General features: G+C 43.9%; 1 protein-coding gene across 1 annotated transcript in view; it reads left to right on the forward strand.

The window, feature by feature from the left end:
* Window positions 1-13363, forward strand: part of TRPM8 (transient receptor potential cation channel subfamily M member 8) — a 267091-nt gene that overhangs the window by 160353 nt on the left and 93375 nt on the right. The window contains exon 10 of the mRNA XM_078683346.1: window positions 7571-7673. Coding sequence (XP_078539472.1) covers window positions 7571-7673 — 103 coding nt within the window. The remainder of the gene's footprint in view (window positions 1-7570; window positions 7674-13363) is intronic.

The following is a 13363-nucleotide window of genomic DNA, read 5'->3' on the forward strand; positions in this document are numbered from 1 at the left end:
CTGACCTCAAGGGTCTTGTGTCCTCAGTGACAGAGTCACTGACGATCTAGGGTGTGCTTCTTCGTATGTCTGCTCGCAAGACTGGAGGTGAACTGCAGCATGGATTGTGGTGGACAGGCCTTCAAGGTTAACTCACACTTGCCACCGTTAGGGTCCACCTGCGGGTGCTAAGACACCAGGGCTTCTAAGGTCTATTGAGCCTTCTAAGGTGTAGCATTGGAATAAGCTCTGTTAGGAGTGTGGTCTGGTGGACAGGTCATGAAAGCTGAACATGGTTCTCCAGTTCCAAATTCAGCAGCTCTTGCCAGAGTGGCACATCCTCTCCCACACTGAACACCATACTGCCCCACAACATGGTTACCTTAACGGTTTTAAACTCATTATTCAGAAATCAGTACAGGATTTTGCCTGAAAAGTTCAGGACATGGCTACGGGACCAGGAAGGGACCTGTTTCAATGTCCATTGCTTATATCCTTCCAAAATGTAAGGAGTTTGGTTTAAAAAAGACCACATCCCCGAACACAGAGCCACATTTTATAAGCTAAAATAATTAAAACTCCACCCATCAACCAGGTATTGCAGTCCCTTTAGGAATGTTGCACTTCCCCACCCTGGGAAAACAATGTTGTTCAAAGAAAGAAGATAAAAAGAAAGTACCGCTTTCACTGGCAAACTCTGAAAAGTGGCGCTAATGTGTGTTGGTAAATAATAACAATCTGGTCTGTCTGCTGACCACTCTGTATTACTTTATTGAGGTATTTAAATATTTTTTCTCTCCTGAGGTTTTTCTTTTGAATAGAAAATAGTCAGAAAATGAGGACATTTCCAACCAAAGTGAGAAAAGGAGAGGCAAGAGAGAGTATGTAAGAGCTGTCTCTTGAAATCCACATGTTAGGAGGAACGAGACAGAGACAGAAAGAGATGGAGGAATGAAGAGAGAGAGAGAGGGGAGGAGGGCAGCTGACAGAGGCAGATCAGGGGAAGTGGAGACTGTCATTGCCTTCTCTTGGCATTAAGGAAAAGAGACAGAGTTGTTTTTCATTCTCTGTCCTTCCCAGAACGCAGAGCCTTACTGCAGCATAACAAAAGGTAGAGGGTGGGTGGCCTCTTTGACTCCAGGCAGGTCAAGTGTAGGGCCATTAGGTAGCGCTTTTGTGCGCTAATGGCCCTGCGATTAACAGACGGGAGAGGGGAAATTCCTTTGTCCCCTGGTCCCCCCACACTTGTCCCCTGTTTCCCCCCACTCCAAAATCTGGGGGGGGGATATATCCCCAGCGTCCCCCACACTTCCTACACTCATGAACGAGAAAGAGTAACTGAAGGTCGAATTCCCCTAATTCCAGCAGATCTCTGTTGCTTTCAGCAGCGAAAATCTCTGAGGGAAAATTTAGAGGTCTGCTGTATTCTCGTGGACCTCAGGAGACCTCACTGGGAATTAAGAGCCACTCGAAATGACGGCCATCTTGTGGTAACTGTTAAATCCTAATTCTGTTATAGCTCCCATTCTTGTGTGAGTACGTATTCACCCGTACTCACACAAGAGAGGTATGTAGACACCAATGATGAGAGAAAAGGGACTGCAATGTACATTTGACTCACATAACTAGTGTGTGCCATGGGGGTCTCTCTGTTCATTACCTGAACTCACTAGTCTTCAAACATTCCTTACTCACTTGTTTGCTATCAATGAGTTGTACCCTAAATAAACGATTCTATGCCAGCAGAGATACAAGTCATAATCTGGATTTTTATAGTGCTATGATGATAGGGTCTTTTTTGGTTTATGGATTCTTTATCATGGCATGGCAACAGTTTCAGGGCTGACTGGCACTTAAAAAATTACATCTGGACCTATGACTATGGTTTACACTGAAGCTATCATGCTACACTGCTCCTGCCTATCTATATACTTCCAGGGATGAAATATGAAACTAAACACAATTCTAAAGAAGGGCCTTTCCAGAAATGGACATGAAAATTCAAGTGCTGAATCTAAATCCAGACACAGGTCTGCTTGGGTGGGCTTTTCAACTGGATGCAGTACTTCAAACCCAGCCCCCATAAATCCACTTGTGACCCCCAAAACGGGACACAGCACTCCAGATGTGGCCCCCAGAAATAGATACAATGCTCCAGATATGCCCTGCAGAACTAGTTAAAGTACTTTAGAAGAGGCCGCTAGGACTGGGCACTGCATTTTCACATGTAGTTTCCAGAACTAATGCCTTGATTCAAACCTTGGGTGAAGTCAGGCTTCATATTTGCACTTGGCCCGATAGCCTAATTGACTAAAACATCAAATGCAGGGTTTTATGTTTGACCCACATGGTGACAGGTTCAAATATCGGTGGGTCCACAAAGTCTGTCTTCTCCTTATACATTTCATCCTATGTACATTTGAGATCAGCAATAATAGATATATGTTATATAGTGCCAAAGAACCTTGCTGGGATATGTATAGTTACAGAAGGTACTGATTATGTTGCATTGCTCCTTTTGTCTGTTTCCCCATGCCCCGCCGATATTTCCCTCTGCTTCCTTTTCACATGGGTTAGCTACTTTACGGTCTACTGATATTGCATTCCCAAAATGTTTCCCATTTGTTGACTCCAAACCTTCTCGCCCATCTTGTAATGCTCCCTCTGACCACTCAACCCTAAATGAGCACCCACCGACCCATGCCCCATCAACTGTGCAACCTCGGAGAAACTAAATCAGCCACCAGCTCACCACCATTCTCAACCCCTCCATTGATCGCTACAACCACTTGTCTAGGTGCCTGGAAAGACGCAGAAGTCATACCCTTCCTCAAGAAACTATCAGCAGACCCCAGCGAACTCCAGAACTCCTGTCCCATTTCTGGGCTCCCATTTCCAGCCAAAGTCATGGAGAAGGCCATCAACCTTCAACTCACCGAACACCTAGAGAGAAACAACCTGCTGCACCCTTCCCAATCAGGATTCAGATCCAACCACAGCACCGAGACAGCCTTGATTGCCGCAAAAGATGACCGACGCACCCTACTCGACAGAGGAGAATCAGCTGCCCTGATCCTGCTAGACCTCTCCACAGCCTTCAACACCACCCCCACCACACAATCATCGATCAGCTGCGACAGATTCGAATCACAGACGATGCACTCAAGTGGATGGCTTCGTTTCTCACGGGGTGCACCAAAGAATTTGTCTCCCTCACTTCACCTCTCAACCCAAGGGCACTGTCTGTAGAGTCCCTCAAGGTTCTTCCCTCTGTCCAACCCTCTTCAACATCTATATGACACCACTCATGGACATCATCAGAACCCACAACATCAACATAGTCTTTTATGCCGTCAACACCCAGCTCATCCTCTCTCTCAGCGGACCCCACCACTACGAAGACCAACTTCCACAACTACATGAAGAATGTCTCAGCTTCGATGAAGAACAACTGCCTGAGCTCAACCCGGACAAAACTGAAGTACTGATCCTCTGCAGACACACTTCCCTCTGGAACGACTCCTGGTGGCCATCGAAACTTGGATCCACCCCCACTCTAAAAGACCACACCTGCAACCTTGACATCATCCTGGACAGCAAACTCTCCATGAAACGACAGGTCACCATACAAAAGAGATGCCAATTCAAGCTCCTGATCCATGCCTACAAAGCCCTCCATGACCAAGGACCCACCTACATGAATCACCGCCTGAACTTCCACCTACCTCCCAGGAACTTCTGCTCCACTCATCTTTCTCTCACACAGATGCCAAGCATCTGATGCTGCCCCACCGGTGGACACTCCTTCTCCCACCTCAGCACCAAGTCCTGGAACGCCATTCCCCTCCAACTCCTTACTTCACCCTTGCTGACCTACTTCAGGAAGGGACTCAAGACCTGGCTCTTCGACTGGCATCGCAGCATAGTGCCTGGATACTCTCTCGGGTGAGTAGCAGCACTATACAAGTACCACTTGATTGGTTGATTGAGTGAGAGACATTAGTCATTGTTGCATTTATACAGTGATGTGGCCTTCAAGCCCTCACTTATGGCTTCCTGAAGTAACTTCTCAATGTTTAATTCATCCCATGGCAGGGGTTAGTGGACCACATTCCCCCTCAGGCCAGAATAAAGTGAGATCACAAAAGAGGGCCTGTTGCTCTCAGTAAGTACTTAGTGGCCCTAGCACCTGACGACGGACAGCCATTACCAATGCCTTATTGATTTTTGTTTTGAAGTGTCCCTTGCATTTGCTCGTGCCTCGACTATCTGGCACCGCCCGCTGAGGTCAGCATATGTCCATTAAAACATATTTTTCCTGTTCAGAAATTTCTAGTTAGGAAGATTAAAACTATAAAAGGATTGCACATTGGAAAAAATGACATAATTCTTCCATCCCGTCATCGATATTATTCACTCCATTTAGCACTCTCTGCTCACCTGCCTTTCTGTGTCAAGAATAACACTATTATTTTGGCAAAAAGCATTCGCCAAGCCAAAGTCTAGTGCAAGTCTAATGCAGGGTGGAATATTCTAGACAGGCCCCAAGTGGGGGTACACGCGGGTGGATGCTGCCCACCCTGCCAAGAAGTTGGGCCACACTGACTAAGGGCCCTTTACTGGTTACCAGTGGACAAAAGGATTGACTTTAAGTCTCTGTGTCTGGCATATAAAGCACTTCACGGCTCAGGACCTCAGTTCCGGAGAACACATTTTAAATGGTATGTCCCAGCGAGAAGTCAGAAGTCTAAGATCAACTCATGCAATATTCTTCAAGTACCCAAGTTTAAGCAGGCGAGGTGGGGAGGAAGAAGCTTCCTGCTGAGGACAGCCAAGTTATGGAACCTTCTACCCACTGCAATAAGAAGTAGCCCGTCGCTTCTGGCTTTGAGAAAGGCAGTCAAAACATGGTTGTATCCCAGTTAAGCTAGAATCGTACCCCTGCATTAATCTGGCACGCATCAAACAACAGCGACAAGACGCCCTTGGGCATTCGCACGCTTTACAAGCTTACTAATCAAATCAAATCAAATCACTGTGCTCGTCCCCTTGTAATTTTCAGACACCAGGACACAACAGCGCATGCGTATTATCTGCTTTCGCTCCGAGCAACAACGTGCAGGTGGGGAGGGGGATCTTTCCAATTTCAGACTCTAGCTAGGCGCATAACAATGGCTGAATTTAAGGGGTCCTCAAGCCTTATTTTGTTAAAGTATCCTTTGCTGGAAGCTACCTGGAGCCTCACACCTAGATGCAAATGCCAGGAGGGGAAACAAAGTTAGCACTTCACTTTTACATAAGCGAGGCACACTTTATTCGGTCCCTGTATATGAGAGATATACGTGCACTGTAAGAATGTCAGATGTGTTGATCTGTCAAATTATTTACACAAAATATTTTAAATCCTACTATTTTTTTTATTTCTGTTATAGCGCTACTCATCAAAGTGCAGGTGTGTCAGAGCGCTTTACATCACATATACTTATGACATTGAAAATAAATCATGCACATTTTTACTTCAATGTCAGAATATGTTACATAAGATAGTGAGGGTTACAAGGTGTACAAATCACCCTTCATGCTCATGCTCACTGTGTTAAATTAGAAGGATTACAATTTATGGACTGCAAGTAACAAAAGGACCTCTGTTTTAAAACAAAGACCCACTTACCTATCTAGGTAAAATAGAAATCTGTCATCTGCATGTTACATGATGTGCTTTGCAGGAAACACATTTACCATCCATGCTACTTTGAGTCAAAACGGGCATTAGACAAAACACAGATCTCCCCAGCAAATATGTTAACCACCAAAGTTATTTTACCATTGTTATTATTTATTATCCCCTTAGATTTTCTCTCTGGTTATCGCTGATATTTGTAGGTTTTTTCTGGGTGTGTAGGCTGTTATCATAGTTTGAAGGTATCGTGGACCTTTTTTTGCCAAGATTCGGTGACAGTAGCACATTGTCTTGAATATTCTTTTCTCCACAGATAGCCAATGCAGGTTGGTTAAGGCCTTTGTAGTAGATGTTCTTTTAGGGAGAATCAGCACTAGGCGGGCAGCTACTTTTTGCGTGTTCAGTGCATCTGTCGCAGCCGCAAATGCATGGAGCACATAGAGATTCCCAATACCCTTCTGAGGGTCTCGAATGATGAGATGCCATGCTTAGTTTGGAAAGTTACTAGGGGGCTTATGCCATTATTCGAAATTTGGTGGATGGATTGTCAAACCACTAGAGTGGCCGAGGCCACATCTCTGCCAGCCATTGAGCAGCCCATACATTAAATGTATTGCCCCCCACAACTAAAATTAAGCATTTTTCCTTTAAAAGTTTCCAGCTGACTCAGCGGGAGCACATTCAATGAAAATGTAATACCGAATTGGCTGCTATGTCATGGTTGCCCTGTTAGCATTTTTTCCCCGAAACAAGTAGAGAGGAGTTAGGCCTAATGGCTAGAGCGGTTGACCATGAATCTGGGTAACCGGGTTCGCTTCTCGGCAATATACGCTGAACATCCTGTGATTCTGGGCAAATCACTTAATCTCCCCATGCCTAACAAAAATGAATGTGTCCTCATGTAACACAACTGCTGCTAGGTAAAGCGTTCTGATACCCGATACCTTCGGGTGAAGTTCGCGATATATAAAAAAAAAACTCTGTAAAAGTGCCCAAAACTGTTGTTTCTAATAAACAAATATACACATACATACCTGAGAAGCCGGGGCTTTTCTCTGAACATTTTCAGCTTTGGTTGCCAAATTGCCAGAGTCCTTTCTCCAAACTGGTATATGATCAGCTATTAATACAGCATATGGCTGTGCTGTTTCCCCGACAGTGCCACAGAATTGCTTTTTGGGACTGAGAAGCTTCTTTACTTAGTCCATAATGCTGCAGTACCTTCCATTATACTTTGCTCTGGTGGAGTGAGGACCATCCGACCAAGCAAATCCAGCTTCAGGCAGCAGTGAAGCTGCTGGTAGAAATACCATTGCAGAGACCTCCTGGTCCACAAAAATTGTGGCGGCCACTCCCCCCCACAGAAAGAAGCAAGCAAGTACCGCAGTACACAAGAGAGCAAGCACCTGTAGAGGGCAGATACTAAAGCCAAGCGGGGGCCTGCCCTCCTCAATGAGCAAAATCATTAACGAAAAATACCCAAGCTATCACTGGTATCTGTCCGCTGACAGTGAAAACAGGACTTTATTTCAATAAGTTTCCTTTGTAGACACCAGGCAATGTTGACAGTGGTACTGCAGCCACCAAACTATATTTAGTGAATGTGTCTTGATACTGACTATAATCACTAATGTCCAGATACAGATGGCGTAAAAAATTATATTGCAGAAGCATCACTGGTGATTTTCTTCTCTGTACTTACATTACAAGGACATTTGGTTTGCTGACAGTGGAATTCATCAGTACAACAGCATTACAATTTGAGACTGGAAGTAAAGATCCCTTAGTTTTTAAAGTAAGAGAGTATAGTGAATGAAAGGCTTGCATTAGCTAGAGGGGTTGGCACGAGGACACCAGGGTTGTCAGAGCTGTTATTTCCTGGCTGAACTGAGGACCTTTTTTATTCTGCAGGTGAAGGAGATCATGGAACATCTGCACCTCCTGACAGTCATCAAAATCGACGAGGCCGGAGATGAGATTGTGAGCACGGCTATTTCATATGCATTGTACAAAGGTAAACTCATGGAACAGCAAGTAAAGCAATACCAACGGGTGCTTGTGGGTATTAGCAAGCTGCAGGATGTGTGATAGGTGTGCACCAATGTGCTGCATTGCGCCTTAGATAAGACAACCAGTGGCATAACATCAGCCCCATCAGACCCCCCCTTGTGCGGGGTGTGGGGAGGCCCGCGAGCTCCCGGGGGCCCCTCTGGAACTGTGCATGAGGGACGGGCCCCTGGCCAGAGAGTTCATGACTGGGCGGAGCGGTGGAGGGGATATGGGGTCCTGCCAAGTTTTTTGCAGTCCCCCCCCTTAAGTTTCGTTATGTCACTGAAGAAGGCCCAAATGTACACAACTATTTTGTGGTCACAAAGTCTGGGATTCGCAAAATCAATGGCTTTGCAACTGCAAAAGAGTGTTGTGAAATGTATAAAAGTTACCCTGCAAGCCAACTTGTAAGGTAACTTTTGTGGCCGATTCAGAATCGCAAATAGAAAAGAAGCGTGCAAGATGCACCCTCCTATTTGTGATTCGGAACACCATGTATCAGTGGTTTGTGGCCGCAAATGTGGCTGTGCAGTTAGTTCATTGTTTAGTTACTGCCACCCAAGTAGAGGTGGCAACTGATTAGCAGAGGGAAAGTTGTTTCCATGGGAGGGACAGAGGGGCATATTATCAAGGGATTTATCTCCGCTTTATTGGCTTTAAAAGCCAAGAAAGCGGAGATAAAATTATCTCCCTACCAGCAACAGGGTGCTAACACGCAAATTCGCATGTTAGCACCCTTTTTCTCTACGCTTCCCCTTGCATCTCTAATGAGATGTAAAGGGGGCGTTCCAGAGAAAAATAATAGGAGAAATGTTGTTAAGTGACATTTCTCCTATTATCAAGGATTTCGCTAACCCTGTTAGTGATAAAAAAAAGCAGCGCTAACCGCAGTTAGCGATGCTTTTTTTACACCTGGTATTTTCCTGACTTAGCCATGATATCCTATGGAAGGTGGATATCATGGCTAAGTTTGTGAGCCCCTATCATCAAGCTAACGCCAAACTTCGAGAGATTATCGTTGGTTTTCCAGCGATAATCTCTCATTTGGCAGTTAGCGCAAGGATTTTTATCACTTCTGAGATAAACCTTGCTAATAGCAAGTTATCTCTGCGATAATTTCCGGTGATGCTTAGCGATAAAAAAATCGCTGCTAAGCCTCGTTAGCGATAAATATCGCTAATAGTTGGTAATATGCCCCAGATTCCCTTTGGATAATCCTGTTGCAGGGCCATTGGAAGGGCAATGTGGGGGCGGGGGGCGGGGGGCGGGGGGTGGTGGAGGGAAGATTATTTGGGAGGGAGGCCATAGTCACATGCTCCTTCCAATGCCTTTCATTTCAAATATATTTATTAAAGAAGCCTGTGTTTCTTTAAAGGACATGGGATGCTTTTAAAAGGAATGTTCACTTGGATTCAATGCAAAATAAAGGGCTGAGGTCAGCTGTCCCTTGTAGGCCTCCAGCCCTGCATTCACACAGGTTCCTTGGAGGGACTTCAGAATGCCTCCTTCCTAATATTGATTAGGCAGGAGGCTTTGCGACTTATTAGTACATCAGTAAAATTGCAAAAACACCACATCGCAAATTAGTGTTAGTCCAAGGTTTTCCCTGTGTGTTAATGTTTACCTTGCACTGTGTGTGAGTTGGAATTGAGGAGTAACAAAGTTCATATTTGTATGGAAAAACTGTGGCATTACCACATCAATCAATCAATCAATAGAAAACTTTATTCGGTTTATAGTTCAAACCATAAAAGTTACACTTCATAAAAAACAATATAATTGACATTGTATTGTTAAGATGATATAAAGATCAGCAATAAAAATAGATAAATAATTTAAAAGCCTGAGGAAAACACTCATTACAAATCCATATAATTCCTAGAATTAACAATTGCTTTTAAAAATCCCACTATAAAAAATAAACAGTCCTCTTTCAATAGTTGAAGGTACACCAGTGCAGGAAGAGCCTGCCTAAAATTCAATCTTTTTAAAATAGGGACCAGGTAGCGGTTACGAGGAAATTCATACAATTGACATAAAAACATAAAATGCAGCATATCCTGCGGAGACTGTCCGTTGCAGCCGCAAGGAGCTGCCACTTTGCATTTAGTAAAACATTTGGGTCTGGCAAGCAAAAGGTGGAAAAGGTTCAGATGAAACCTAGTTAATAGGAATTTCTCGTGCGTGGACAACGGCCCCATAAGGTATGGCTCGGCCCTTGTGGTTGTTTTGAGCATTAAGTACGTCCACACACTTGGTTTCTGTACCTCCTTAGCTTCTCTATCCATATACCTTTCTGAAAGGAAGGTAACTTTAATTGCCTCCACATTGCTCTTTGTGATGCATTCAGGATTAGTGAATAGGTTCCCCCCCCCTTTAGCCTACCAAAACTTTTCTTAACATACCTCAGCCACGGAATACAAGCCGAGTTATCACGGGACATACAGGCTCTTATAAGTAAATGGGTCAGAAGGAGGTCTGGATTCAACCAACATTTTAACCAACACATCAGTGCTCGCAAAGAAAGTACGTCATTTACATAAGGGATCCCCAACTCCTCATGGACTGCTTAATTGGATGTACCCCGTGGAACACATCATAGGCTTTTCAGAAAGTCGTTTTCCGCTATTTGGAGGGATTCTCCAGCATTATATCCCCATATTTCGCTGCCATATGAAGCTATGGCCAGGCTTTTGGCCTGATACACTTGCAGATTAGCTCCTGTGGGTTTCTTCCCTAATTTGAAAGCAAAATTGAAGATTGCTGAATTCACCCTAGCATGGTCCCCTTTTTTCAGTAATAGGGGTCCCCAATTAAGCATATCGTCCAAGAGGACCCCTAAGTAAGAATTACCACATCAGTTCTAATGCTGATTTGCGAGCAAAGCCAGTTCGTGCCCGAATTGGGATTACTGGCCATTTGAAATGAGGTATTAGGAGGTATTCAAAGCATAGGTTATTATAAATAGAATTACTTGTTTTGTATGTCAAATGTTACCACATTCTTTCAGTTTCATAGCATAACAAAGATATGGCCGGTATGATTGTTAGGACACTGAATGTTTTTAATTCAGTTTTTGTATTTTATTTAATTTTCTATAATACGAGCAAACACACACTTGCGCCGGGGCGCTATGCTATTTAAAAAGCCAGGACATGCAGACTACAATATAGAATATTTAAAAAAACAACCACCACGATCCAAAATAATAGCAGGAAGAACACAAACATATTAGCATAAATTTCCCCAAAGGAGGACTTCCACAGTTTAGTTTTAAGATATCTGTTGGAAGAGTGAAAATTAGAATTTGTCCTCATTGCAGCTTGCGGAGATCCAACATTTAGACTACTAGAGCAGCAAAAGCACGGGTAGAAGTTGAATCTGCTCTATAACCATCTAAATGCACTAGACATGTTCAGTTTGTTGGACAAGTGTGAAGGGATGCTGGCATGAACGGATTTTTGAGCGAGACATACAAACTGAAACAGACTCTAGTCAGTGGAAGGTAGCTAGTGTAAGATTTGCATAACCGGTGTAAAAGCAGGTTTCTTGATCCCACCACTAGTTTGGTAATATAATGAACATCTCCTTCACAGGGTGAAGGTGCACTGAGGATGACCATAAATCCAAGGGCCTGAAATAGAGCTTGGCGGATGGCATACTTAGTCACAACCGTGGAGTGGAGTCTATCCAGTCCACCTCATTAGAATATTGGAATGTCAAGCGCTCAATGGAAAACAATGGAGTGCTCCGGGCTACTGATGATCGGTAGAAGCCCGGAGAATCAACATTCCAATTTTTAGCAAAGGCTTCATGGACCCCCAGGGGATTTCAACTCCATGAGGCCTTTGTTTTTACAAATTAGAACATTCTGCCCTCTAGGGTGGAATGTTCTAATAGCCTTAGAGCCTCCGTAGCGGGCTCTACTGGACATTAAAGGCCCACTCCCTTATTAGAGTTCCTCGCCTTCGGCTTCGGCCTTAAAAGCTGGAACGGACCATTAATGGCCTGAAGAGCCTGCTACGGCGGGCTCTAAGGCTATATTAGAACATTGGAATGATGATAGCTCCATTGAACACAATGAAGTAGCTCCAGGCTTATAACGGCTGGTATAAGATGGGAGTTCTAACATTCCAATATTTGTCTTCATGTTTCTTCCTATTTAATTTAGAGTATTCTACCCTTATTTATATTTATTTATATTTATAAAGCGCACTTTCACCAAAAAAAGGTATCTTTGCGCTAGTAGCCTTAAAAACCCAGAGATGTGGGGTGGGGGTTGCTTCCAGCTGCATACCCAGCAAGAAATACTGAGGGAAGAGCCACGTTTTCAGTGATTTTCTGAAATGCAGCAGGTCCCCTGAGTGTCTAAGGGAGGCAGGAAGCTGATTCCAGAGTAGAGCTTCTATCACTGCAAAGGCCATCCCTCCTAGTCTGTTTTTCTTGAATTTGGGAATACAGATTAGGTTTGCAGATGAAGAGCACAGACATCTCCTCTAGGAATATTTTTTAAAACAGTACTGCGGAGGGATAGGTCCTTGGCAATGTTCCCTCACATTTTTTACCTCTATGTGCGGCAGTGTAGGGTCTCTGTGCGCTTCAGCCGTGGCTATGTGCACCAGGAACCACACTGCATGTGTGTGCAGCGCCAACTATTGCTACAAACATTTGCTTAAAACCCTAGCAGCCCAGCTCTGTTAAGAAGAGACATTTTAATCCCCTGTCTGATGTCACATTTCTTATACATTGATTTACACACTTTGATTCAGTGTCTCTGTGTAATGTGTATGTAATGTAAAGTGCTTAACACCTTACACTGGTATGAGTGGCGCTATTAAACAAAATAAATATGAAAGAGAGAGGGGTTTTGGAGACTTGAGGGTCACTGTATTCTTGGCTGGGGTGGTAATTGGGGCACCAACAAATATTGTCACAGCAGGTGCCACCAGCACTAAAGCCGGCCCTGTTCAAATGGCACTAATAATTACAGTAAAATTATGAAAACATCCCACATTGCAATTTGAAACCTTGGCAGCTATGTTGCTGCGTTTCTTTTCTTAATAGGGTTGGGCTGTGGGATGATTGTGTGCATTTGTTAAGGTTTTCGTGTTAATTGCAGCTCATGGCCGTTTTGCTTTCTGCGTTGTTGGTTTCTTAGTCCTGGCGCCGGGAAACCCTTTGTGGGTATCTGCGCGCATTATAAATGCAAAAAATAAATAAATAAATAAATAAATAAATAAATAAAATGATGGGTGCTACAATTAACATGAAAACTTTAACAAATGCACAGAGACATCTTAAGGATTTTGAGTGCCAGGGCCAAACTTATTTCTGGGGCCCCTGATTTGAACAGCTTTGGATTTCTGATACAATTTCAGCTTTTTCATGTCCTTTTTGGCCAGGTCACCGACACTGCAGAGGCACACTGGTCCAATTCTAAATGTGCTTCCTTGTAATATTCAGGGATAGTTGGATGTGTTGTCAAAATTGTATCATAGCCTGAAGGAAAATGAGAGGAGACTTGAGAAAAATAGGATTTAGTGACAGAGAAAGGGGGTGAGAGGAACCAAGTAGAAAAAAAGTCAGGGCGCAAAGACGAGAAATGGGGATGGGATAATGGAGAAATTGGTAAGAGAGGGCCGAAAAGAAAGGCAG

Source organism: Lissotriton helveticus, chromosome 3_1, assembly GCF_964261635.1.
Source record: "Lissotriton helveticus chromosome 3_1, aLisHel1.1, whole genome shotgun sequence".
Lineage (NCBI taxonomy): Eukaryota > Metazoa > Chordata > Amphibia > Caudata > Salamandridae > Lissotriton > Lissotriton helveticus.